Here is a 23,711-nt window from a genome sequence, read left to right on the forward strand (position 1 = left end):
GCTGCAGCTGAACGGTTGGCTGCATCTGGGCAATGGTATGAAGGAAGAGGGCTCTGGAAATAATTGAAGTACCCTTGTTTCCAGTGCAGAGTATGAGAAGCCTTCCTGAGCGGTAATGGAAGCGTAGGCAAGAAACCAGAAACTGTCACAGGCTTATTCAGGCGAGTGTACCTCGCTCTGCTGTTCCAGAAGCAGCTGTGTGTACGTGTAGCTATAACACGCAGAAGAATTGCTATAAGCAGTAAGTTGGCAGGGGAGAGCCCTCACTGCAGAAGTGCTAGTCAAACTCTGCAAGACTGTAAAAACGAATGCAAAAAATATTTTATAAAGGAAGGCACGTTCACTCCTTCACGTTATACATCCCACTTACTTAAAATGCAAATAGGCGTAACCTTCCTTTGCAAAGGAACTAGATTTTGTGTTCACAGAAAAAATGCTCAAGATATGGTTTTCATGCACGCTGCATGCTTTATGATTGCTCAATGCTGATTTATGTGCTGTTACTGTAAATTTGTGGGAAATGTCGAGTAGGATGTAACATTCAGGGTCAGACCAATAGTAATATAGGAAGCGTTAATGAAGAAAACGTTTTGTTTCGTGTTCCGACGTGCAGCCTCTACAGCATTAAAACAAAGGGCTAAAGCTGGCTCAGGAGGGGAATATGAACAATGTAAAGGTGCTCTCCAGCTCTAAGAGGGGGCAAATATCTGATCACAGAGTCTCTCAGCGTAGCACACAAACAAAAAAAAACCCAACAGTTTGATGACCCAAATCAGAAACAGGACAAATTCAAGTTCAAATTTCAGAGTGAAAGTAATTATGCATTCTTGAAAATACACATTCTGGTTTTTTAGGCTATAGTTTAACAATTCCCTGACAGAAGAAAAAGATTTTGAGATGGTAGAGGCTCTGATTAAGGAACGTGGTGCTCAGCCTCTCTGCTCTTCCAGCAGAGAACAACATCCCTGCAAAACAATTCTGTTGCCAAAATTTTTCTTGATATATTATAATGTACGTAACCACAGACTTGCAGGCAGCTGGAATTGTGCAATCTTTCCAGGCAGGCTAAGAGAGCTGTCTGGGATAAATAACTGTCCTTCATAGATAAAAATAAAGCAACTTGGAGGCTGTTTATCCAAAATACTTGCCATGTATCTGCTTTTAATAGTGTTTTGAAAAAAATACAGCAATTGCTGTGTAAACCTTAACTGTAGACCTGTCTCAATCTACCACAGAAAGCATGTTTTTACAAGATGTGACTTTAAAAGGAAAAAATAGGAGGAGCACTGACTTACGATAGAAAGATTTGGGTTGTTTTTATTATTCCTTTGGGTGACTGTGGGTTACAGTATGGAACGTGCAACATGATGCAACTCTCCTGCTTGTTTTCCAGTTGGATTACTGAGGCTGATTGGAGGGATATCTGCGTTTGAATTCAATTATTTCACTTTCCTGTGTGGATTAGTAGCCCGTTCTGAAGAAGGTCTGTTATCTGGTGCCCCAGCTGTGGCTTCAGACTGGTGTCCTGTGACTTCAGACTCCTGAACTGCTGGATCAGCTCCTTCCAGATGCCCTTTGAGACGTGAGTACAAATTTTTGCCTTACTATTGGCCTTGTCATTCATGGAAAACAAAAATCCCAGGGTAGTGCTCGTGCATTCATTAACTTTTTGCTCTGCCCAGAAGACTTTATTTTCTGGATGTTTACTTGTTTCGGTAGATATTGTGCCGCATACCGCACAGACTTTTGAAAAGTACTTCACAGACAGGGCAACATATCATTTCAGAAGACAAAGCTGAATACGTTGGGTAAGTAACTTCTTTCTTCGCTTATTTTTTATCTTAGATTTTTTTTTTTTAAGGCTTATTTAATTGAAATAAGATCTTAACACCAGATCAGCCTGTTTTGTGTATCACGTATCATGTCATAAGTTATCAGAAAAGCCTCAGATACATAATTCTCAGGGAAAGAAAAATAACTGAGTTGATAAATGTTTGACAATGAGTAGCTTAAATTTAAAAGAAAACATACCTAAAAAACAGGAAAACATTAAGTTGCTTGAAATGAAATAAAACCTATGAATTCCAGTTAACTACCATTCTTTGCTAGTCCCCCTACTCTGAAAATCTTTCTGTTTTGGCAAGCTAGGCCACGAAATAAACATCTGCGTCGTGAACAGTGTTCGTTAAAAGTCTCATTGTGGATTTTTAAATTAACAAGAAGGAATTAGATTGCATTTGTTTCACATTAGCATCTGGGGAAGGTTGTTCTTGGTTTCAGCGACACATGGATGAGGGATTTATTTTTTTTCCCCCGCCTTCCTTTTGTCTTATTTCTATCACAACTTGCTACGGAATAGAGAGCAACTGATATTTAAGTTGCGTGCTTCTGCCTGCTAATGACCTCAGTTGAGGTTGTTTGGAGAAGCCACATTCCAGGAGAGTCTGGGATCTTCTTTCTTGAAAGCTCTCATTGATTTTAATATTCATGCTAGTGTAATAAAAATAGCAGCTAAAGGCGAGGCTAAACCAAGAGTGAGAGAAGAGGCTATTCATATTGGTGTTAACTCACCCGTCCTGGTGAAACAGATGTGTGCTTATTTAGATCAGCAGCTAGAGCGTCACTGCTCAGTTACAGTAGCCTTTCTGCTAAAGGAAGCAAGGGTATCACCTACCCCCGGTAAGCCGCTACCTTCTCTTTCTAATACCTTTCTTAGGTTTGGACTACAGTAACTTCTCTCTCAAATATCCTCTGTGATTTGCTTGGGGGCAGGGGGGGGAATGGAGTACTGGGGGTGGAGCGGGTCCCTCCTATGGGAAAACCAGTCTTGGACCACAGTAATGTGACTAAGTATTTTTATAAACATAAAATTTAAAAACTAAAAGCAAATCTGCTCATTTCTTACTGAGTGGGATACGTTTTCTTCAGAGGAAATCAAAGTGGATTTTTTGTTATTGTTTGGGTTTTTTATTATTATTGCTAAAAAGTGTTTTATTTTATGCTGTTTCTTCATAATGCATAATCTTGTTTTGCTTGCCTGATCTCCTCTCACACTGGAAAATGTGCAGCAGCATAAGCTGCCAGGAATAATCCCTTTAAGACCTGTTGATACTCATGCTCAGCAACAGTGTTTTGAAGTTTGATCTATACATTTTTGGTCGTGTTGAAAGCTGCTGGCTCATCTGATTTCATGTTCTAATAGCTATTCATATAAATGTATATCTTTGGTTTGTGTTGTTTGTTTTTTTTTTAATTTTTTGGTCAATCTGCTACACACAGGAAAAAATTATCCAGAGTGTACTTGGAGAAAATAAGAGATTGCTCATGACTTTTAAAATGTTTTTTTACACATATATTGATTTCTAATACAAACATAATTAAAATATGCTACCTTTTGTTTTTAAATGTCATCCTTAATGTCATTCATTTTCTAACTGAAATGAGAGAATATTGGGGTTTTATTAGTTTTATTGCCTGGTTTGACTTTCTATGTTCACTGATGACATAGCAGACTTTCATTATTGAGAAATTATGTGGCAGTAGGCAACAATCACCTAAAGAAAAGGCCATGAAATTATATTAAATAATATTAAGGAGTAAATTTGATGTCCAGTGTGTTCCAACATCTTTGATAGGATATGACTTTCTAAATGGCCTCAATTTCCAAGGGAATCTGCTGAAGGGAATAATATTTGGTCTCTAAGAGAGACCCTCTGATTTATTTACTAGTATTTCTTGAATTAAAAGCTGAGAATCTCAAAATGTCCTAACAAATAGAGGCAGATCCATCCCTCTGGAAGTCTATGTGAGCAGTTCATAAGATGTCACACTTCCATGACCCCTAAACAAGCCTTGCTTCATCATTTGGCAAAGGTTAATTGCCTCCTCAAGAAGGAGGCAATCACTCATGAGGCTGTAAATCCCTGAAGGATGGGAAGCGTCTGAGAAAATCCTGCCCTGCCAAACCAGTCCTGCACTAATTTATAGAAGAACTGTCTTTGATTTCAACTTTGTTTTTCACCTACTATCAAGCTGTCCCTTCCTCCTTCACTTTTCTGTATTACTTCTGGCAGTGGCTTGACTTACAAATAAGTTATTGAGAATTACTTGGATGTAGTCATATTGTTTTCCTTAACTTCTCAGGTGTGGGTCTACAAGTTCCTTTCTGTTGCTCTTTGTGCATACAGCTGGGAGGTAAACATAAGACTGCAAAGGATTTAGGGCCATTAGGCCTGTCTGTGGTCTAAAGGCATTCTGCTTTTTCTCTCAGAGGAAAACTTTCCTCCATTTATTGAGGAAGCCCCTAAGGAAGAGCAGGCCCTGCGTGAAAACAGGGTTCTGAAGTTCTGCAGTAGAGTTCGCTTGCTGACACAAGTCACAGGCAAGTGTTTGCAGCTGTTTCATTTGGCCATCGTTGAGCTGCAGCCTCTGAGGCACATCGGCATGTTGATGCCTGTCTGAATCTCCGATTTCCAGAGAGCAACAGGTCTTTCTCCTTGTCACCGTCCACAGGGACCAAGGGAGCAGGGAGCTTCCTTCATGTCAGGAAGCTTTTGTGTCTTGCTCTTCTTCATACACAAGAGCTCCTAAAATACCTGTACTCATATTTTTGATGCCATAGTTTTATTATTGCAGTAGGATTAGCCTTTAAATACTCAACCGTGTTGCAGAATGCAAAGAACCTTCCTTTTTTAATTACTGCATAAATTAAATCTTTCCATTCTCAGGAAGCCACTCTGAATTCCTCTCTGCTAGAGGATTCACCGTAAGGATTTGTTACCTATTATAATACACGATTTTCCAACTGAAAATCACCACCCCTCCATAAGGAGTCAACATGTTACATCTCTGATGGTTGTCCCCAGCATGTAAGCCCTCCCAGACCTTAGTACTTGCTCTCACTTGGATTATGTGCACCTTCAAAATGTGACCTATAGAGATGCCCAAGTGACAGAGAAGAGTCATGCTCAAAGAGCCAGGCTTCTTAGCTTAAGCTTTTTGGCAGAAGTAGCAGTGATGTTCCCAGGGAGGGGAGATGGCAGCACGAGGATGAAGTGACAGTGAGGGCAGGACTATGGGCCCTCCATAGTCCTCTGTTTTGTTTGTAGGAACGAAATAGCAGAAGCTGTATATGAGGGAAAGGGTTAGATCGTGGCAACGGACATTAGGTATATTCTCAAATTGTTTTCATCACTGCCTGGATGGTAATAGCAGTAAATTCTTTGAATATTTGACAAAAAATTATTCTACTTTTGCTATGATACAGGCAGATCTGTACAGGAGACTATTTGTTATATTTCACTAATTTTCTTAATAGCATGAATACTTTGCTAAGAACTGCCTCAGTCAATCCTTGTTTATTTAAGGAAGGCATAGTCCTGAATAAAGAAATCGATAACAACTTCAACATTGTGACCCCACTGAATAAAATCAGTGCTCTGTCAAAGCTAGTGGGAACATTGCTTTGGCTGGGGTGGGAGCAGGGAGTGACAAGGACAGGCAGAAGCCGTTTAAAAGATTTTGTTCTCAAATTGCTACTTTCTTGCAGTTTTTCAGCTGATATAAATTGGGATAACTTAACTACAGTAAAGTTACACATCTTGGTTATGGAAACTGAACTTCTTATCCTTTGATTCTCAGGCTGTACCTATTCGTGGACTTAATTCAGGGTCTGGTTAAAAGTTTTGCTAATGTGACATCTTTCAAAGTACAGAAGTTTGAACTGTTTCTTCTTCTAATTGTTTTTCTTTCAAAACGGTTTCATCCACAGTCACTTATTTATGGAAGAAATATTTCCCTATACAGCTCTGGTTACACATTTTTAGACATCTGAAATAATCGTTTGTTAGCACAAGAGAGAAGGAAAAAAAAGATGCGCAAAGCATTGTGTTACTTAAGAAAATAATTTAATCTTTACCTTTGTGCTCTCATGAAAGCTACAGATTGTAAAAGTTCTACTAGACTCAAGTAGCATTGCCAGTTTAAATGCTCAAATTGCCTTTAGCTACCGGGTCATCCGCACTAGACATCAAAGTTCAGGTTTGATATCACGTATGCAAGTTACTAGTCACAACCTGCCAATTGCATTACATATCCTACTTTACAGGAAAATAACTTTTATCTCATATATTGGTGAGACTTCATTTCAGGAAAACTTATAGCCGTTTGTTTTGGTCACTACTTGCATCGCTCCACATTCACATCACCTCAGGAACAGCTGCATTTTAAATTCTTACTCCCTTTGAGCTGTACCCACTTAAATATTTGTGCGTTTTGGCTCAGAGCCAAAGCTCTGAATGACTTACATATAATAATATTTTTAAAAAAATTAAAAAAAAAAAAACAAACCCAGATCAGGCACAAAAAACACAAGGTGATTTTAAACCAGCTCTGCTGCTAATGGAGTATTAATACAGAGTTCTGCCCAAATTTCTAGCATGCTGCTGTCCTGATGGGTTTGCGGGACAGCTGTGATCATGGGAGGGGAGTTCTGCCAATATTTCACATAGCTATGGAGAGCAGAAACAGAGCCAGGACGTTCTGGAAGTATTAGCTTGTATTTCTGGTGGCGGAAAGAGGGTGACATTTTTTCCCCTCCTTACTTTCACACAATCAGAAAAAATTGTGTTAGTGGTAGGAAACGGGGAATGCTATCAGGAATTTTAAGGAATATACAGGACTGGTGTATTGGATGCCTGAAATTCCTCTCCCCAGACCGAGGTGCCCTTTTTTTTATTCTTAGAGGGATAAAGTGAGAAGTAAGAGGAGTCACCCGTGTGTGAAGAGGAGGTCAGCAAAAGATGGGAGACTCAGCAGTCAGGCTTGAACACCTACGGGAAGAATTAATATTTAACTTTACTCCAGTGTTCCCTCAGTGCTCCTGCGGTTAGAAAAAGTACCATTGGGATGAGAAAAGCATTTAATCTTTAAAGAGAGTTTGATGTCTTTTAATCTTTAAACCTCATCAGGCCTCATTAGATGTTTGATCAACTAGGAAACTGAGTTGCACCGAAAAAAAGCTGGAAAAGAACACATACATTATTCAGGCCTGCTAAAACAGGCACACTTTACAAAGCAAAGAAAACCTTTTGGGAAGTTTGGGGAGGGCAGATTTTTCATTTTAAACTGGCCATTGACCCACATTTTAACAATGTAGATTTGTGGTCCAATGTTTTTGACCAGTGTCACGTGGAGGAGCTTTGTTCTACATGGAGAACTTGGCTTTAGCTCATAGGATTTTGAGGAAGTTTTCTTTGGAAGTGTTTTAGAGTGTGTGTGGAGGGGGGGAAGGGAAGGAGAAATCAATTTCTTTAGAGACAGGCACCCAAAAAACATCGTTGTTCAAAGTAAGCATCGTTATGAGTCAGCAGGACCAAAGACATGAGACAGTCGCCGCAGTCCCAGCTGTTAGGTTTCCCTTCCCCATCCCTGAGGACCTCAGCCCCAGAGGGGTGTGATGTGTGCACAAGGCTGATTCATCGACGCAGCTACGCAGTTACATCATTTTTCTCAGCTCGCGGAGTCCTTGGATCCTGCCCTGTGGGCACTGGAGCAGGATTGTTTTACGGTTGTGTTTTGTTGGACTCCCTTAGACAAAAGCGTTCCAGGAACAGGGTGTTCAAAACTCAATCCTGGTGCATGCTAGTGGCTTCTACCCAGAAGTCAAGGGAGGTTAATAACTAAACAAGCTGCGCTATACACTGCGGCAGCAATCTCATCTCTAGGAACAGCTAAAGCTCTTTTCTTTATGCTCACATGAACATTAACTTCCCGAGGCTGGAGTTCTTGAGGATCTTTTTCTCTCTTTTCTTTTGTGTTCCTCACAGATCATTTTCAGGTGTATGTGACTTGATGAAACAAATAATAATGAAATAAAGTTCTCTCTGGGATGAGAGCAAAATTGAGGGAGAGGTATAGCTGTGTGGGGCACTCCAGCTGCATTAGAACATGTTTCCAGGGGTACAGTGTCTCTTTCTTCCCTAAGGTAACTTAAATAACATAATGTAGAATTACAATCGAAGATAAATAATAAAGTGAACTGAGAGTTCACAAAAGCTTCAGGATCTACAACCAAGGACAGTGGCCTTACATTCATCCATTAAAAATGTACAGAACAGTGAAAGATAAGAAAATCCACTAATATGCGGTTCCTGGAGTGCATGATAAAAGCAGGCAAAATAATTGTTCTTTGTAGAACTCATGCCTTGTACGCTAATTATCTTATCGGTGTCTCTGATGCTATGTGCATTACAAAAGATGTTCTGTCCTCTCGTTTTCAGGTAATGACAGTTGAGGATGGCAGCCCCCTGGCGAATATGCTGCAACAAAAAATCCAAAACTAAGAATGGAAAAGCTGAAATGGACAATACAGCAGACACAAGTGAAAAAATGCAGATGAAAAAAGAAATCACGTTACTAAATGGAGTTTCTTTAATTGTAGGGAACATGATCGGCTCTGGGATATTTGTGTCACCCAGAGGTGTTTTAATGTACAGTGCTTCCTATGGACTCTCTCTAGTCATCTGGGCGCTTGGTGGGATGTTTTCGCTGTTTGGAGCTTTGTGTTATGCTGAATTGGGAACATCCATCGTTAAATCTGGAGGCAGTTATGCCTATATCCTGGAAGCATTTGGTGCCTTTGTGGCCTTCATCAGACTGTGGTCTTCCTTGCTAATTATTGAACCAACAACCCAGGCAGTGATAGCAATCACGTTTGCTAACTATATCGTTCAACCAATTTTTCCTCATTGTGAGCCACCCTATGATGCAGTCAGGTTGATTGCAGCTGCTTGTATTTGTAAGTAAAGTTATGATTCCTAGAAGTTAAGAACTATAATTGTAGGTGCTCAGAGGGATTTTTCTGAATTTCTATTCCTTCACCTTCTGTGAAAATAATTATTGCCTCTCTCAATCACATTCTTAAGAACTAATAATCTTTTCTTGAGATGGATTTTAATCGGGGCTGGGATTATTGGAGAGAAAAGAAGAATTACAACAATTTGGCTGGGGGAAACTATGACTGCTGATTAAAGATACTTACATCTCTGTGGATCATTGGCCTGATTTGCAGCCCACATTTGGTCCATGCCCTCTCTCCCCTATTTCTTGCAAATCATAAAAGATGAACAAAAATCTTAAAATTCATATAGGTTTAAAAATACTCTGCCTAATAGGAATATTGTCTCTAGAAAAATTGTGTAGTGTAATCAGACACTCCGCAGAGTTGACTTTGTTGTGACTGTGTGTCGTGGGTGAACACAGGGATAAGTGTTACAAATCTGTCCTCCAGTGAATGAACTCCGCTCAGATTCTTTTCCTTATAAACATGGATTTGTCAAGCTGGGCTATGTGCATAGACTTTGAGGCTGTGCATTAGCATGAACTTTTTAAAATGGCTTAAATCGGATAACTCAACAAAAGCTTCCAAAAGGATAAACAATTTTAGCTTAATATAATTTATACTGACAATTCTGAGAAGGTGTTTTCTCTGTAGCCCTGATTCTTGCCACCGTGATGCAGAGGAAGTTCACTTCTGAAAAAGGCTCCATGGCAGAACTTGAGACCATCATGACCACTCAGCAGTCTGAAAGGCAACTAAGCCTATTCCAAAAGACTTTGTCAGCTGAAATTCTCCACTTGTTCAGGAAAGCAGTTATTTCGTAGAACAAAATTTCTTTTCCCGATGTTCTAGATGCACCTCGTGAAATCCTAACGCTTCAGAGAAGCAGTCGGCAAACGCTGATGTTTCTTTAAGCCTCCCTTTTCTTAATTACTCTGGCTGTAGTCTTCATGTGAATCAGCTGCGTGCTCTAGCACCTCTGATTTCTGGGCTGATGCCCCAGGTGTGGCTGGCAGCTGCTGCTCTCTCATACAGCAAATTAGCTGCCTCGCCGCTGACTAGGCTGAGCATCTTGAGTAACAGCCCAGATCGCTGGGGGAATTACAGTGTATTACATTAACAGTGATATGCAATTTAGCAGGGTCAGATAGTAAATTTGTTCCTAGCCTGAACAATTTTGAAAAGGCTCAGGAGCATGGATTTAATTGGCACTTCACCGACATAGTGGAGAGAGCTTGTTTAAATATATATATATTTAAATGAATTTCCTGGGAATTCCATGCCAAGATCCCATTGCCTTGAATTTAATTGCACTCTGCAGCACATGATACATGTTATGTGTCATATACACACGCAACAAACATATCCTTTGCAGTGTTTCAAATAGCACTTTATAGCATTACAAATGTTTCGTAAATGTTCAGTATTAAAAACTTCAGTCAACACTAAATTTATAACAATTACTGATATATACTAGTGTACTTTTAAGGAAGAGGTATATGGTTAAGTTCTACTAAGGAAATTTTTTAAACTATAGAGCATAAAATTTTATTTCAATGTATATGCCACATTTACTAGCGCAAGGTTTAAAGAATTCATTATTTACAGACAGGTTTAAAATTCTATTCAAACCTGATACTAGGCATGAACAATCATTATATAACCATTGGGGGGTTTTTTAATACCAGAATAAAAATGAAATTCTATCCCCATTGCACAAAATTCATATATCAATAGGAAATAGTGGGGACAAGTCAGGTCCCATTTCTGTAAATAGGTCTATTATTACCTTGACAGCTGACAGGACACTGTCAAATAAGTGGAGCCACTCATGATAATGAAGGCAAGAAGTTCTGTGAGCATCTCTAGTTGGATGCTAATTTCCTTGCTATATAGAAAGGTTTCTAAACGGTTTTCACTTTAAGCGTTACAAAACCCTTTTTCTTCCTTTCAAGACTGAAGCGTAGATTATAGGCAGGTCAAAGAAACAGAAGGAAAGACCAACAAGACTCCTGGAGAAGAAATAGCCCACTCTGATCCATGCTTGAGAGCGCCCTGGACCACCCATGCCGCATTTAGCCTGCTGTCTTCTCCAGCAGCTGGGCTTCCTACCTGGTACCCACGCACACCCTTTCCTCATCTACCTCTGTTTTGAATTATGGAGTTGCAAGAGACATAATTTGCCCGTGATGCTCTGTGCGTGTGTGTGTGTGTGCGCGCTAGAGCGAGAGGAGGTGGATACGCGGCTCGGCCCCTGGCTGGACCTGCCACCAGCCAAGCAGCGGCACTTGTCACAGTACTTTATCTGCTCATGGGGGTTTAACTTCTGCAACAAAACTGAATGCAAAGAATATGGCAGAAGGAGGAAAGGAGAATTGATTGATCCCACCCACCCTCTGCAACCACACTACTTTGTTATTTCTATCAGATTCTGGCAAAATTGAGGCTTGAGAGAACTCTGTAAGTACTTCTGTAATCTTCAGATTGGGGTCAAAGCGTGAATGGCACAGCTCCTAAGCCATGGGCACAGAATAACAGCATGCTGGCCTGGCTCCATTCAGTGTCTTGTCAACTGCACCCAGACTTTTTGGTGCAGACGCTGTCCTTACTCTGTATGTAGAGTAGAGCTCAAATTAGCAGAGAGAACTTCAGGACAAACTTCAGTGCAAATAAAAAATTTAGAGAAATCTCATCTTCTGCATGTGAGCAACTCTGCTGGCTTTGATGTAATTTAAAGATTATTTAAAAGGATCAGGAGTTAGTCCTAAAATTCAAAATTTGATGTGTTTTTTTTACCTTACCTACTGCCATGAAAACAGTATCCTCCACAAAAACTATTGTGTAGCTTTTGAATTGGGTATTTCATTCATTTTAGTAAATCTAGGTGGAATTTTATTGTTTTATTTCTTGAAAAAGGGGTGGTAGCTGGAAGGATGTATTTGAAACGTTCTTTATGTGACGTAAAATATCAGTGCTCCTCTCATGCATATTCTTTTTTCTCTACAGGTTCCTTAACATTTATTAATTGTGTTAATGTGAAGTGGGGAACCCGTGTACAAGATGTTTTCACATATGCAAAAGTTATGGCTCTTATCCTGGTGATATCTGTCGGCCTTTACAAAATTGGTAAAGGTAAGAATATTTTTCATTTGCTTAAATTCTTAAAAATGAACCATATATGAGTTTCAAAATCTGTGCGGGAAGATCAGACTCCTTAAGACATACACACAAAGTGTCATTTATTCTGGAAAAAAACTGCCTGCTATAGGAATATTAGAGGAATTTTATGGCTTGCAAGCAACGGGGGGTTAATTATTCTTCTGCCCTTAGAGTGGCAAACCAACACGCACCAAGTCCTGTGCTGCTCAGGCTGAATAGCAAATAGCAGCTGAATTAACATCAGTTTAATGCTAACTAGTTTAAAGCCAGCCTCACTGTCTCTGCCTCATGCTTGTTAAAGGCTAGCGTTGCTACTTGCCCTGTGACAAGACGGCACAGCAGAAATTGCCCGACGCGTCCTTCGCATCGCTCCCCACCCCCCTCATCCCTGCCCTGCCCGTGGCAGAGAGCCGCCACAGCGCCCGGCGAGGGGAGGGGATCGGGGTTGGAGGAACTCATCCTTTCCTTCATTAGTGAGAGGGCGTGCTTGCTCCTAGATACAAGGGAGAAGACTGTAATACTGCAGTCCCGTGAATCACTGTGGTATGGTGAGACATCACAGGACAGACGAGCCGCCCTGTATCAGCAGTAACTGGACCCAACTGAATACACTGAAAAGCTGGAGACTAGTTTATTCCGGTGCTGCCTCTGATCTTTGCATATGACAATAGATTTGATTTTATTAATTTGGGTCTCTGGTACAGTAAAGTCTCTTCCCACTCTAGCTCTGTTTACTAAGCATAGTTACTAAGGTTTCTTCATTTTCCTTTCCCATTAAATTCCTAAATAGGCATGGTATCTTTATTCAGTTAAAATAAAGATGGGTTTGTCTCTTCAATTTAGGAATTGTCTTTTTCTGTTGCTGAAACTAGCTTATAAAACCTAACAAGCGTGCTTGCTTTTCCATGTTTGCTGTCCTTCTCCTTTCCTTGGCTGCAGTTCTAATGCATCAGCTGCTACACTGCAAAGCTACACCAGACTTTAAGAGAGCTTTTTTGTTTAGCCATTATCTGTGCACATCAGTTGTCACTAATTTATTCAAGTCTAAAGAAACCTGAACAAACAAATCCATTCCTAAGGGCAGGGATGTGAAGATGCAGAGGAAAAGCACAGCTTAAGGGCCGCAATTACATGAAGGAGTAGTTCCCCTCATAAAGCTGCTGCAGTTTTACAAAGGTGTGAGTCCATGATGTGACCCCTACAGCAGCTTTCCCCTGTCCCCACAGTCACAAATTTACCCTTGCTTTCAAGTCACTGCTTTCAAAACTCCCAGCTGACCCACTGCTCTGCAGCTGCCACGAGGCGGTTTGGCCCAGGGCCCGTTCCCTCTGCTCGTGCATCCACATAACCCACGCCGGGTCCTTTGCGTTGCTCCGTGGGGCCAGGGAGGGTAAAGGCGGACAGGAAATGTTATTGTGAGGAACGCAAAATGCTGAGGGCTTTTAGTGGTAGTAAAGGTCTCGTCTCTGCTTTGTTTAAGCAGAACCGAGCACTTGTCGCGGTTTAACCCCAACCGGCAGCTAGAGCCACGCAACTGCCCGCTCGCTCCCTCCAGTTTGGATGGGGGAGAGGATCAGAAGAGTTAAAGTGAGGAAAAATCTGTGGGTTGAGATAAAAACAGTTTAATAGGTAGACCAAAAGCCATGCACGCAAGCAAAGCAAAACAAGGAATTCATTCACTGCTTCCCGTCAGCAGGCAGGTGTTTGGCCATCTCCAGGAAAGCAGGGCTCCATCACTCCAAATGTCCCCCCCCATTCCTTCTTCTTCCCCTATTTTTATGTATTGAGCATGACATGATATGTCCTGGAATATCCCTTTGGTCAGCTGGGATCAGCTGTTTTGGCTGTGTCTCCTCCCAACTTCCTGTGCCGTCCCCAGTCTACTCACTGGTGGGGCGGTGTCAGCAGTAGAAAAGGCTTTGAGTGCTTAGCAACAACCAAAACCACCAGTGTCTTATCACACTCTTTCCATCCCAAATCCAAAACATAGCACTATACCAGCTGCTAGTAAGAAAAAGTTAACTCTATCCCAATGGAAACCATGACAGCACTTCAATACAGAAAAGACTGGGAGGAGAAATGATGTAGACTTCTGGAGGAAGCTGTGATCAGGTCAATGCACTCTTTTAAACTCAGCAGCTGTTTTAATGAAAAGAATGGTTATGACATTTTAGCGCTGCTGTATTCCTTCTGATGTGCTCAGATACGCCTCTTGTTTTAAAACAACACTGTGAATGTATCTGATTTTGAATATGAGCTGTCTTGAGTAAAAGAAGCTTTTCTTGGCCCTTTTGGATTTTTTGTTTGTTTTTTTTCCTTCCAACCATTTTCATCCCCAAAGTGGGTGTGTGCATCTCATAGCTTCGCCCTCCTCGGTTCCAACAGTCTCCTGGTAGTTACTGCTCTTGGAAGACTGTATTTCTTTTGTGGTATCTATAAACTCCTTAGTTTAACCACAGGGTGAAGTTATTTCATTTTATGACAAAGACCTTACTTTCTTCCCTAATAAAGGTTTCAGCATGTTTCTGTCTTCCTTAATACTTAAACCCACTTCCATTTATATTAGATAGTTGACTTTCCTTCTGCAAACTCAGTAAGGGCTTTCTTCCCCTTCCCAGAATCGCAGTGAAGGCTCGTGGAGTTTCATTAACATTTCGTCTATTTTGCGGCGTTCTGCAGGTTGTCATCTCAACTGATTGACCTAAACTAGAGGAGAATTTTGAAAGGAAAGATTTTTCAAGTCTCCTCTCTTAATTTTGGGGGACACCTTTGTGGGGCAGAGCATCCCACTGAGAACCAAGCTTCCAGGAGTTCCCCCTCCAGTGGCCACTAATTTATCTGGTGAAAACAGAAGCACAGCACAGATAAGAGGAAGAAATATGAGACAGATTTGGGAACTGAAATTGCATTTCCCAAGTGCCTCTGCCTGGCTGATAAGGCATAGCATGGCCTCCGTACGGCTCCCTCCTTCGGTAGGCTAGACGGCGGTGCCAGGAGGCGAGAATGCCGCAAATTCTGGTAGAATTACACAAGTCACATCCAATTACCAAACACAGGAAAATGTCTTCTGCTGTCTCCCTGTACAAGTGTAGCTGTCTGTACGTCTGACTGAACCTTTCCTATTTGTCAAGTGAAAATATAAGCTGTGCGCTTGTAGAGATAGTAACAAAACCTGGATGCAGTGGGTTTTTATATCCTTCTGGTTAGCTGAGACTTCTAGCGTAGTGTCCTTCTGCTTCACAGTCTTTGAAATGTAACAGCTCATTGCTACCTGCCGTTTGTACAGGAGAAACAGAAAACCTGAGAGCTCCGTTCGAGGGCTCAGCGACAAACCCAGGGATGATCGCGCTGGCTCTCTACTCTGCCCTCTTCTCCTACTCAGGATGGGACACGCTCAACTACGTCACCGAGGAAATGCAGAACCCCGAAAGGTAAACGGGTGCTTTTCTTTTGAATCACTGAAGTGTCTTGGTAAGAGAGGTGATGTCAGGACAAGCCATTCCATATTTGTTTCTGATTGGAAATTAGTCAAACTATTTTTTCTGCAAAAAACCTTCTTCTTTTCCAGAGTAATAAGCACACAAACTCTTCCTGATTATTGTCCTCTTTCACCAATTGTATCGCACTAATAAATCATATTGTCTTGTCTGCACATATGTATTTTAAACCTTCCACTTTAGGCCAGAATTTTTAAAGGAGGAGAACAAATCCCTGCTGAAAGCAGCGAAAAGCATGGGTCCATCTAGCTCTCTAATATTCCCTATTTCTTTTCAGTCAGATAGAACAGTTATTTTATTTTCTACCAGTAGAGTAAGACTGTTTCAGGTTTATGACTGTTTTGTCATGTGATCTTTAGCATTACTGTTTATGAGAAAAATGTTTAATTTTACTAAAGATGAAAGGTTTAGTAAAAAATAAAGTCCACGGTAGCACTGGAAATAGCATCTCCTCCCCTCTGTTGGGATGTCCACCCTGTGGGAGTGGTGTGCCTCACCTATTCAGACTCAGTCCACCTTGTCTGGGGACATACGTAGGTTATGAGTCAGGAAAAAAAATGCTACGGCCATGAAAACACTCAAGTGTGCATTCAAATCTCATTGCTTAAGTGCTCTCTTAAATTGCTTCATAGGAAAGACAGTATATAAATTTTACAGGTATAAATGTATGCTTTTCCTCTAAAACTTGTGATAGACCCAGAAGCAGCCAACTAAGGTGGTTTTGGAATTGTTCTACATATGGCTGCACGTTATTTTGTAACCCCACAATGACTAAATGATGAATTACAAGAAGTGATGAGCTATCCATTCACAAATGTTTGAATTTGGGAACAGTCTTCTATTTATATATTCCTTATTTCAAGGACATGAAATGATTTTGCCATTTTCCTTTTGTAGGAATCTACCTCTTTCTATCGCAATTTCAATGCCTATTGTGACCGTTATTTACTTGCTGACTAATATAGCATACTACGTAGTGTTGGACATGTCAGCTCTCCTCACAAGTGATGCAGTGGCTGTGGTAAGTTGTATAAAGTGATTAAACCAAAAGTTACCGAATGGATGTCACTGCAGAAGAATCTCAGGTAGCATACTTCTCGGCAACACAATTGAAATACTTCCACGCTGAAGGTCGTTGTTTTGTTTTAAACTCTGTTTTTATGTAAGACTACCAGTATATTAGAAGGTGAATATAAAAGAATATATAAAGAATACATCCAACAAATCTGCTCTTGTAAAATCCTCTTATATACTGTGAAAATCCTGCTTGTAACAGTACTTCACTGTAGGATGTTTTTGCCAGGCCCAGACAGAAAGAGCTGTGGTAAGTCTGGGTGGTTTAAGAAGCAGGGGGTTTGCTATCATTCTAGTGTACAGTGTGGGATGTTTGATGCTGCAGGATCACAGCAATATTTCCAACGCAAAAATGTGCAGTGGAATGGTTTTCAAAACCTTATCAATATTCTACAAAAAAAGTACAATTTTAACTCATGGATTACTACAATCGGGATTTGTCAGAATACATTAAAGCCTTCATCTTCTGGAGTTAGGAGATCATCTTCTGTTATCTCATTGGCTTGATCTAGGCTTATATTTTTTCTAATCTTTTTTAAAGGTATCTATCTGCCATTTTTATTTTGATACTGATCAGTTTTTCAAAATTCTAATTTCCCAAGTCATTACTGGGTGTCATAAGAAAGCATGGACTATGACATTATATTTGCACTGCTGTGTTTTCATGGGAGTTTCTCAGGATTGTCCATATACTTAATGTAACGGGACTCACTATTATTTTCTTTTTCTGTTACAGACGTTTGGCGGTGAAACCCTTAGTTATGCTAAGTGGATAATTCCTATAGCTGTGGCCATGTCTTGCTATAGTGGCTTAAACTCATCAATAATTGCAGCATCTAGGTATGAAATATAAGATTTATTTAAAATTATTTTAAAGGAATCATTTATTAGTAATCTGCATTCTTTACTAATGCACTGTAAAAGCGACACAGTTAATTTTTGCCATGTCAGGTTGTTCAATTATGACGGAAGGGTCGTTACGATCTGACGTGTCTTCTCATCAGCAGCGCCAATTGATAAACTAAAGCCACTTGACAAAAGAGCAGCATTTACAACAGAGTAATAAAAGAATTAATGCTGCCTTTGTCAGAAAGCAACAAGCTATTCCTTGGCTCGCTGACTGGTTGAGTTTTCTTATTCTTTTTTTCAGACTTTTTTATGTTGGAGCCAGAGAAGGACACCTCCCTGACAGTCTGAGCCTGATTCATATAAAGTGCTTCACACCAGTCCCAGCTCTCCTCTTCAATGTAAGCAACAGCCCGGCCCCGTGCCCGGCCAGGGCAGCCAGGGGTTCCGACCCGGAGGGTATAACACCTCTCCTCTCCTCTGTGTTTCTCCTGGGATTCTCCTGCACTGGAGATATCTTCCTCAAATGCCCAGAATTTCTAAAAGCCATTGAGGGTGGTGGTGGTATTTTGTCTGGTTGGTTTTTTTTTCAGTGTAAAGAATGGCTCGATTCACGTTCATATGCTCTCTGAACAAGATTAGCGAGGAGTAGGTACAATAGCATTACTTAGAAAACGGAGAATGGCTAAATATGTAACAGTATAGACAGGAGTTGTTTAAGTCTTTATGTGAGTTTTCAGAGTGTCACTGGAGAAGAATATGGCAGGAACATCACTCAGACCCTGCCGTAGGACTGTAGTTATAACAGGAATGACAAAGCACTTAAAATTAAATTCCCGCCGTTGGATGCCTAGAGCCATATTGAATTTTTTCCTGCTATGACTATACAAATGAATCTTGTGACGCAAAATTGAGGGACCATAAGGTATAGAAATAGTGCAAATGATTTTAATAAATAATCCATAAAGCTAACAGATTAAAATAAGGGGGAGGATATGCACAAACAGAGATGGTAGAATCATTAAAAAACATTTCAATGCTGTTTATTTGAACATGTATTTTATTTGGTGCCTTCCATTGCCCTGTGTTACATATGGCTAACGAGTAGATTATTGTGCCGGTCCTGTTTGACATCAAATAATTTACTAAAAGCTATAATGTCATTATGAATACTCTTCTCAGACAGATTCTGTTTACAGCAGTAAGATGAGCTATATTCCCTTAATACACCACCATTCACGTTTTTCACGGTGGATTTTTTTTCTGCTCATCTGTTAAAACAGACATTAAATTCCTGGTATTTTTAGGTCTTTCCATGCATATCTGTGTACCACAGAATTTACTGGTCTCAATATATGAGTGGACTGTGAGACCTTCCAACGGTGAAACCAAATTAAAAGTTTGCTTTCCAACCGAAGCCAACCAGAACAGCAGAGTAAGCCGCTGCCTACAGAAAGCTTCTTAAGCAGCGTTCTCCTTAGCGCAGCAGAGTCTGGGGCTCCTTGTGTGGCCTTCTGAGGAGGGTTTCCTGCCGGTGCTGAAACAGAACTTCACAAAGCTGACACCTCTTCAGCCGAATGTGGTGGTGTCACTGCTACGTTTAAGGAAGAGATACCAGCATGTTTCACACAGCTTATTTGCAGATTTCTCAGAGTTTTAAGTACATCCTTCTTGCAAGGAACTGATCTCCTAACTCCAGGCAACTATCTTGGAAACAGGCCAGTTTATAACTTTACTACCTCTTTATTTTACAAGGCATGTCTTTATTTTCACATTAAAACGTCTTTGTTTTTATTATCTCTAGGGCTTAATGACTTTGCTTTATCTCCTTGTGGAAGATGTTTTCCTCCTCATTAATTACTACTGCTTCAACTACTGGCTCTTTGTGGGTCTGTCTATTGCAGGACTGATATATTTGAGATATACTCAGCCGCATAGACCACGGCCTATTAAAGTAAGTAAACAAGAGAGGAAATGAGCCCTAAAAGCCAGCTAATGCACGTGTTTATGTGATCGTTAATACCACAACCATAATATTCCTAGTTATGTTGTAGACTATTTATCAGCCGTAGAAATCCTTTCAACATACAAGATAAGAAATGAAGGAGCAAAACCCATTTGAGTCTCCACAAGAACATCTGTTCTGGTACTTTTGCTGTGAGGTTGAAATAATATTTACCATTTCTTTTTTCTTTCATTCAACCTTATAACTATCTTTATTTCAAAATAAATAAGGAATAAATAAATGCCTGGGGTTCTTAGCCCCTCCTGGAACAACCCCATTTTATATTGCTCACAGCAGACCGCAGTAGAGCTAGTGATGGGGGCTCCAGAGAGGTTAACACTCTGATCAAACTTACATGACTTAACAAATTCAGCAAAATCCCTCCAAAGCCCCAAAATGCCCAAAATTCTGCCCATGCAGGAGATCAAAAGCTTAAATAATCAAACATATTTTGAGTGTTCTCTTCCACTCCGTAGTGGCATAGACAGTAAAATGCAAATTTACTGACTTATTGCGGGAGAGCGTCTGGCTATCAGTTAAGAGAGGGAGACTGCACAGAAACAAAGCGCGCCTGAAAATTGATTCTAGTTTTAATCCAATGATTGTCCAGAAAACAGGGACGGAAACCCACAGCTTCCCCCAGGCACACAAAACCACGCGCTGGCTCCTGTTTTGCCGCACTCGGTTGGCTCTGTGACCTGCATTTCAGCTCTGCACTCATGCAGTAAAAATTATGAGAAATCCAAATTAACACCCTATCTAAATATTTCTTCCTTGTCGCTCACTCTTCCTGACCTCCCACACCATTTTTAACAAAACATTTTTTTCCCGTTTAACATCGTGATTATATAAAACATGGTTCAAACCAAGGAGTAAAATATCCTAAGCACCTACTGTTAGAAAACCTTCCGTTCTTCCAGAGCAGACCAAATTTTCCTGAAGCATGTTCACACTTCTAAAACGATTGCCCAAAACATGTGGAAGATAAAGATTAAATCTTGCCTTACTGGCAGTTTTGCCATTGACTCTGCTAAAGCAAGGATTACAGTCAGATTATAGATAATGACTGTTTAATTCCTCTAAGCATTTGCCTGCTTAGTCAACGTCACAAGTCTGTATACACTTTTTCCTTTTCTGAAAGGTAGCAGCTGGTTTCATCAACTTACATTTTTAACCTTTATAAGAAATAAGAAATATTTATACCTGTAAACTCTCAGGAATTTCAGCTGGTATTCAAATGTCAGCTCCTAGACTCTTGAGAAGGCTCATTACTACAACCAGTGAAAAATATTGTAGTCAAAAATAAATCCATAAAGAGGTTATTGAAACTTTCCTTGTTGGTGGTATGATATTTGTTAAGTGCCCAGGCAAAACGGTTGTACACCAGTCCATTCATTTCGTGGCATCAACACGGTAACTGAAAGTCTAGCTGAGTTACTTCCCAATCAAGCTTTACAATTAAAAATTTGCAATTTAAGTTTGAGGGAAAACTAGCCATTGCTGCTCAGTCTTAAAGTACTACTTTCAAAGATCAATCTCATACTAATGTGGAAGGGAACTGAGCTTGTGCAGGCCTGACAAAACGGTCAGATATTCAGGTGTGAACCAGATAAGAGGCTCTCAGCAGCAACCACAGAAGTAGCAAATTGTACTGACTGTAGGCAGTCAAAAGATAGTAGTCATATAGTCAATAGCTATATTTTTATTATTGACTTGTCCGATTTTAATCTGCGATGCCTGAAAATAGCATATTTACTGCATCTTTTAATAAGTGTTGGAAATTATTTTTTTTTGTCTCCACAGCTTAACCTCTTCTTCCCTATAGTATACTGTTTATGTTCCCTTTTCCTGGTCATAGTTCCTCTCTACAGCGACACAATCAATTCTCTTATTGGTATTGGTATTGCCCTCTCTGGCATTCCTGCATATTATTTGGGAGTCCATCTGCCATTTGAAAAACGACCTAAATGTCTACAGTGGCTCTCTGGTAAGCAACATCATCTCGTCCTAGTCAGTGCGCCAAAATCTTGAATGCTTGGTCAGAAGACAAAAAGAAGAATTTTTCCTAGAATCGTTTTTCCTTATGAAGTTTTACTATGCTGTATACAGCATGTCTGGGATCATTTGCTTCATCCCATGGTCCTGAAAACAAAACCTTGCATACCTGTACAAAACAGTCCAATATGTGGATATATACGGTCACCTAATTTTTGTGGTGTTGAGTCATTTCAAGATGTTGACTCAATAAAAGCCATGTAGGATTGTGAAGACTAAATGCATGCAGTGTGATACCCTGGAAGGGAGAAATACGAGGACACCATTGCTTCACTTTCTGCCCAAGGAGTGGAACATATATCAATCAAAGCAGTCCATGACTTTTCATAAATTATGAAATAATAAATTCAGGCAATATTGAAAAGCAAACCTTTAATATTTTTATTCGTAGAATCATAGAATTGTCTAGGTTGGAAGAGACCCTTGGGATCATCGAGTCCAACCGTCTACCCTACTCTACAAAGTTCTCCCCTACACCATATTCCCCAACACCACATCCAAACGTCTCTTAAACACATCCAGGGATGGTGACTCAACCACCTCCCTGGGCAGTCTATTCCAATGCCCGACCACCCTTTCTGTGAAAAATTCTTTCCTAATGTTCAGTCTAAACCTACCCTGTTGGAGCTTGAAGCCATTCCCTCTTGTTCTGTCATTAATTACCTGTGAGAAGAGACCAGCACCAACCTCTCTACAGTGTCCTTTCAAATAGTTGTAGACAGTGATGAGGTCTCCCCTCAGCCTCCTCCTCCTCAAACTAAACAGTCCCAGCTCCTTCAACTGCTCTTCATATGATTTGTCTGCTAGGCCCTTCACCAGCTTCGTTGCCCTCCTCTGCGCTCGCTCCAGCACCTCGATATCTCTCTTGTATTGAGGTGCCCAAAACTGGACACAATACTCGAGGTGTGGCCTCACCAGTGCTGAGTAGAGGGGCACAATCACCTCCCTACTTCTGCTGGCCACACTATTTCTAATACAAGCCAGGATGCCATTGGCTTTCTTGGCCACCTGGGCACACTGCTGGCTCATATTCAGCCACTTGTCAATTAGAACCCCCCAGGTCTCTTTCTGCCAGGCAGCTTTCCAGCCACACCTCCCCAAGCCTGTAGCGCTGCATGGGGTTATTGTGGCCCAAGTGCAGGACCTGGCACTTGCCCTTGTTGAAACTCATACCATTGATTCAGTTTGAACTCAACTATCAATCTAACAATTCAATGAAAAAGTTGATGAAAGTCTGATTAAACAAGACTTGTTGTTTAATTACTGAGCTCCTTTTGCCTTTAGCTATTTATAACGTGCTTAATCCAATTGATTAAGGTGTTTTAAGATTTCCCTAATATCTGTGTAGTGCTTTCAAATCCTCAAAATCCATATATTTGTCTAAGATGTATTATAACTGTCTCACATGTTTTTGCTATGTATTACAGCTACAACAACAAAATACGTTCAGATGCTCTTCTACTGTGCTCTGTCAGACCTGGACATAGACATGGAACCCACAGCAGCTAAGAGTAAATAGAGTTGCCTTGGCATTGAGAGTTCTGCCTTGACATTTCCTGTCTGGAGCAATTTTTGTCATCTGAAGTTCTGCCCATGTGTTCAGTTATACTAAAGCACTAACCAATGTACTATGCATCAGTTTGATATCTGTTAATTTGTGCTTTTTTTATAAATCCTAAGAAATAAATTGGTAAATATTTCAAAAGACAGACCAGATATTTGCAAGATTCAGAACCTGAGCTGGGATGTAGAAGCCACAGTGTACTTCCAAAAATGTAACCAAATTCTTAGCCAAAGTAAAAAATACATAATTCAAACTGGTAGACAAGCTTTAAGTTAATGTAGTATTAATGGTAAACTATTCTAATGCATAATTCCTGGCATACAAATTGGACCAAAAGGAGAAAACCAAAGTTTTCAGTCATTTAAATTTTGTTACAAATTCTCATTTTACAATATCCCACGTTCGTTACTCTTTTGCAGAAGAGGAGTTTTCAACAAACATATTATACCATTGCAACTGAAGGACTTTTGCTTTCCAGCAGAACAATCTGCCGTGGAACACTGTAAGGGCTCATGTTCCGTGAGTCGTGTTCCAGCTAGAGTATATTCAGGGAAAAGACTTCACTTTTTCGTAGTGTCCATTGCTTGCCTAGAACTACCAAAGGTGGGACCCCATGAATCACACTAATTTTTCTCCATGGTGGAATTTATTTAAGTAATTCACAAGGAGAAA

The 23,711-nt window shown here is 40.4% G+C and overlaps 1 protein-coding gene across 2 annotated transcripts; it reads left to right on the top strand.

Annotated features, from left to right (window-relative positions):
- Nucleotides 1-1,742: 1,742 nt before the first annotated feature.
- LOC309668621 (Y+L amino acid transporter 2-like) lies at nucleotides 1,743-23,235 on the top strand. Of its 2 annotated transcripts, none has more exons than XM_082479086.1 (10): nucleotides 1,743-1,808; nucleotides 8,280-8,797; nucleotides 11,846-11,971; nucleotides 15,285-15,429; nucleotides 16,393-16,516; nucleotides 17,306-17,409; nucleotides 17,720-17,816; nucleotides 19,220-19,369; nucleotides 21,224-21,407; nucleotides 22,903-23,235. In XM_082479086.1, the coding sequence occupies exons 2-10, from the start codon at nucleotides 8,296-8,298 to the stop codon at nucleotides 22,992-22,994; spliced, it is 1,524 nt and encodes a 507-aa protein (XP_082335212.1). In that variant the 5' UTR covers nucleotides 1,743-1,808; nucleotides 8,280-8,295; the 3' UTR covers nucleotides 22,995-23,235. The 2 variants fall into 2 exon arrangements, with proteins under 2 accessions (XP_082335212.1, XP_082335211.1); XM_082479085.1 differs by lacking the exon at nucleotides 1,743-1,808 and adding an exon at nucleotides 2,666-2,679.
- Nucleotides 23,236-23,711: the final 476 nt, after the last annotated feature.

The sequence above is a fragment of the Vanellus vanellus genome, assembly GCF_965231255.1.
Source record: "Vanellus vanellus genome assembly, chromosome: 2".
In the NCBI taxonomy this organism is placed as follows: domain Eukaryota; kingdom Metazoa; phylum Chordata; class Aves; order Charadriiformes; family Charadriidae; genus Vanellus; species Vanellus vanellus.

Coding starts and splice junctions, on each gene's coding strand:
- LOC309668621 (XM_082479086.1), top strand. CDS start 8,296: ATGGCAGCCCCCTGGCGAATATGCTGCAACAAAAAATCCAAAACTAAG. Junction 16,517..17,305: donor CAAGTGATGCAGTGGCTGTG/GTAAGTTGTATA, acceptor TTTCTGTTACAG/ACGTTTGGCGGTGAAACCCT. Junction 21,408..22,902: donor ATGTCTACAGTGGCTCTCTG/GTAAGCAACATC, acceptor TATGTATTACAG/CTACAACAACAAAATACGTT.